The sequence below is a fragment of the Chenopodium quinoa genome, unplaced genomic scaffold (assembly GCF_001683475.1).
Source record: "Chenopodium quinoa cultivar QQ74 unplaced genomic scaffold, ASM168347v1, whole genome shotgun sequence".
In the NCBI taxonomy this organism is placed as follows: domain Eukaryota; kingdom Viridiplantae; phylum Streptophyta; class Magnoliopsida; order Caryophyllales; family Amaranthaceae; genus Chenopodium; species Chenopodium quinoa.
Window position 1 is genome coordinate 2000188 of NW_018744128.1, and position 3085 is coordinate 2003272.

Consider the following 3085-nt stretch of genomic DNA (forward strand, 5'->3'; position numbering starts at 1 on the left):
TTTCACTTGTTATGTACTAAAATTTGTATTGTCCTACATATGTAACTTGTTTTGGTTGCTTAAATTGTAACACTTTTATGGGAAAAACTAAAACAAAGTGGTAAGTTACATTAGTAGCATGAACAATGACATTGATTGGCCTAATTGTATAACGCGAAAGGTGGGATAGAAGATTTTTTTTGGTACCAATTATTTGTAAACAATATTATGACAAAATACAATACACATTTAACGATCAAAAGAAGAATCTGAAGTAAGCAAAAAATCAAAACTTTTCACAATCAATTCACAAAATCAAACCAATCAAAAATGCAAACAAACTGCATTTTTCCCTTTTCCAATCTGCATCAGATCAGATTTTTTCTTTTCCTGCTGTTTTTCTGTACTCCTAGAAAGCACCTCTAATCTAAAATCTCTTGTGAGATTGCATCTTTTTATACTTTATACAAGATTGCATGACATTATTATTCCTAACTCTATGAAAAATCAACTGTATTTTTATACTTCTACAGTTTCTCACCAGAACAGAGTTTTTCTCTGAAACTCTTGCAGATTTCTGATGCAGAAGGCCTTAAACTAGGCAAATGATGCAGACAGTCCATTGCAATGAATGCCATAGCCTTAACCTCTTCTCTGTCAAACCCTTCCCCTCTAACCATTCTTGGATCGGCCATTTTCGACACCTTTTCAGCATCGAATGTATCCTTTGTTCGAACAATCGATGTCAGAAGCACTTGCTGATCACCTCCTGAGGTAATAAAGGCCTCAAATCCTGTAATAAGCTCTAACAGTATGACTCCGAAGCTGTATACATCATTCTTCTTAGACGCGATCCCTGTCATAAGGTAGTGTGGGTCTATGTACCCTGGTGAACCCATCATAGCAATGCGCGATGATGAGGGTGGCTTGATCATTGATGAGAAACCCATCTTCGAAAACCCGAAGTCACAGAGCTTACAGTTGAAACATTCGTCTAAGAGCACGTTCGAGGACTTTATGTCCCCATGAACTATATGGAGGTCACCACTCTCATGAAGGTATTCCAATGCTTGTGCTAATTGATATCCTATTGAAATCCTCTGTTTCCAAGTGAGTTGTTGTGATTTTAAACCATATCCTCCCTTATGTGGTGATGTAGACGGGATTTGATTGCGCTCGTGTAGCTCCTCTTGTAGGTTCCCTTTAGGTATGTACTCAAAAACTAACACTCCTTCATCTGTTTAACAAACAAACAAACAAAAAAAAATCATTAGCAATGATGTACACAAAAATCATTAACCCGACTCAAACTCGAAAATTGATCAATTTAAAATTTTGTTGAGAAGGATTCATTGCTTGTTACATAGTACATACCTCTTTCATCACAATAACCAAGGAGTTTGACAATATTGGAATGATGAAGTTTTTGAGAGATCTCTAATTCACTCTTGAAAACTTGGTTAAGTCTTTCACTGCTATTGTAAATCTTGACAGCACCTAAGGAAGAATCAGGGAATTTAGCAAGGTAAACTGTGCTATACCCTCCTACACCAATCACTTCCTTAAAATTCATGGTCATATTCTCTATTTCAACCCAACTATACCTCTTCACCACCCCTACCGACACCGCCTCATCGTGTACCGACACCTTCTCCGGTGTAACACGGTCGTCGTTCGAGCCCGGTTTACACCCAAAACACCCTAAGGAAAAAAATCCCATCTTGTTCAAACAAAGAAATGAAGAAATAAAATGAAGGAAATAGGCAATATATTGCTAGTTATATTATAAGTCTTGTGTAAGTTATACTTTGTATTAGCTTGTTAGTGAGTGTCCTAGAAGTAAGGGTACTATTTTGGTGTATTTATATGTCTAGGGAAAAAAAAAAAGAAAAATGATTAAAGTGTTGGGTTAATCATGATTAGTGGAAATAAATGGAGGTTTAATTGGAGGAAGGAGGAAATAGATTAGAAGGTGAGAAGAAAGAAAGATGCATAAAAATACACAATTGAAGACATACTAACCACCATACAAATAAACATTTTGACTTGTATTTAGGGGGGCCATATTTTCATATTAGTGTAATAATATTAATTAAATTATAGAAATAAACTATTTAATATATCAATTTCATACCTTTTTGTAATATTAAAACTAAATCATTTTAAAATATATTTTTAAAAATTCATTTCATATCTTTGTGGTATGCATGTATTTAATATTCAAAGATTTGATTGGATATTGGACATTAATTAATTTTACTAAAAATAAATTCTTTGTCCTACCAAACACCACACGAACACCCCCCTTAATCATTTTCTCTCATCAAATATTTTTTTTTCTCCCTTCATTTTTTTATTTTTTGTTTTTAATTTTTTTACAAAAAGTTGGTGTAGATGGGAAGCAACATCAAAGGATCAAATCACTTTATTTTAATCACTTTTTAAAATAAATTAAATTAATTTTATTTTTATTTTTAATTTTTTGTCCTTTTGTGGGGTATCCTAGTGGCTTAGAAGAAATGGTAAGCTATCTTGTGACCTTCCCGTGGAATAATTATTACAGTAATATATTATTTAAGATTCGCATGAAACATAAGGTTTAATTTGGATTGAAGATAATGCAAATAATGAAATAATTATATTTAAAAAGATGTATAAAAGTATGATTATGAAAAACATATTTCAACTACTAAATACACTGCTTAAGGATTTGACTGGTTTATGTGCATGAACGCGTGTTGAACCATTGTTTTGTCTGCCGATTTATTTTTCGTACACTTGTTTCACCAACCAACCAAAAATTAATGAATATAGATGAAAAAAGATTGAAAATATTTATCAAAAATATTCCCATAATATATACTCGATCTTATAATAAATAAAAAATAAAAGATTTCTTGGTTTTTTTGAGTATGGGTGGGGAGGCATGGTTTGTGTCTTGTGAATGAATACGTGGTACATTAATAAAGAAGAGAAAAAAATGGTGCAAAGAATCTATCAATTGGTTTAAGGATCTTATTCAACCATTATAATTTACTTGTTGTCATGTAATTTTCAGAATATTATATGTTTAACAACTCAAAATTGTAGGAGGAAGAACATTAAG

The 3085-nt window shown here is 32.3% G+C and overlaps 1 protein-coding gene across 1 annotated transcript; it reads right to left on the reverse strand.

The window, feature by feature from the left end:
• Positions 1 to 227: 227 nt before the first annotated feature.
• LOC110692807 (probable receptor-like protein kinase At1g33260) lies at positions 228 to 2039 on the reverse strand. The gene is made up of 2 exons (XM_021869885.1): positions 1354 to 2039; positions 228 to 1216 (listed from the first exon to the last, which is right to left on the reverse strand). The coding sequence occupies exons 1-2, from the start codon at positions 1697 to 1699 to the stop codon at positions 507 to 509; spliced, it is 1056 nt and encodes a 351-aa protein (XP_021725577.1). The 5' UTR covers positions 1700 to 2039; the 3' UTR covers positions 228 to 506.
• Positions 2040 to 3085: the final 1046 nt, after the last annotated feature.

What these genes read in the sequence shown, in the direction of transcription:
- LOC110692807 (XM_021869885.1), bottom strand. Translation starts at nt 1,699, where the DNA reads ATGGGATTTTTTTCCTTAGGGTGTTTTGGGTGTAAACCGGGCTCGAAC. An exon ending in TGGTTATTGTGATGAAAGAG is followed by an intron (nt 1,217 to 1,353) that starts GTATGTACTATG and finishes TTTGTTAAACAG; the next exon opens with ATGAAGGAGTGTTAGTTTTT.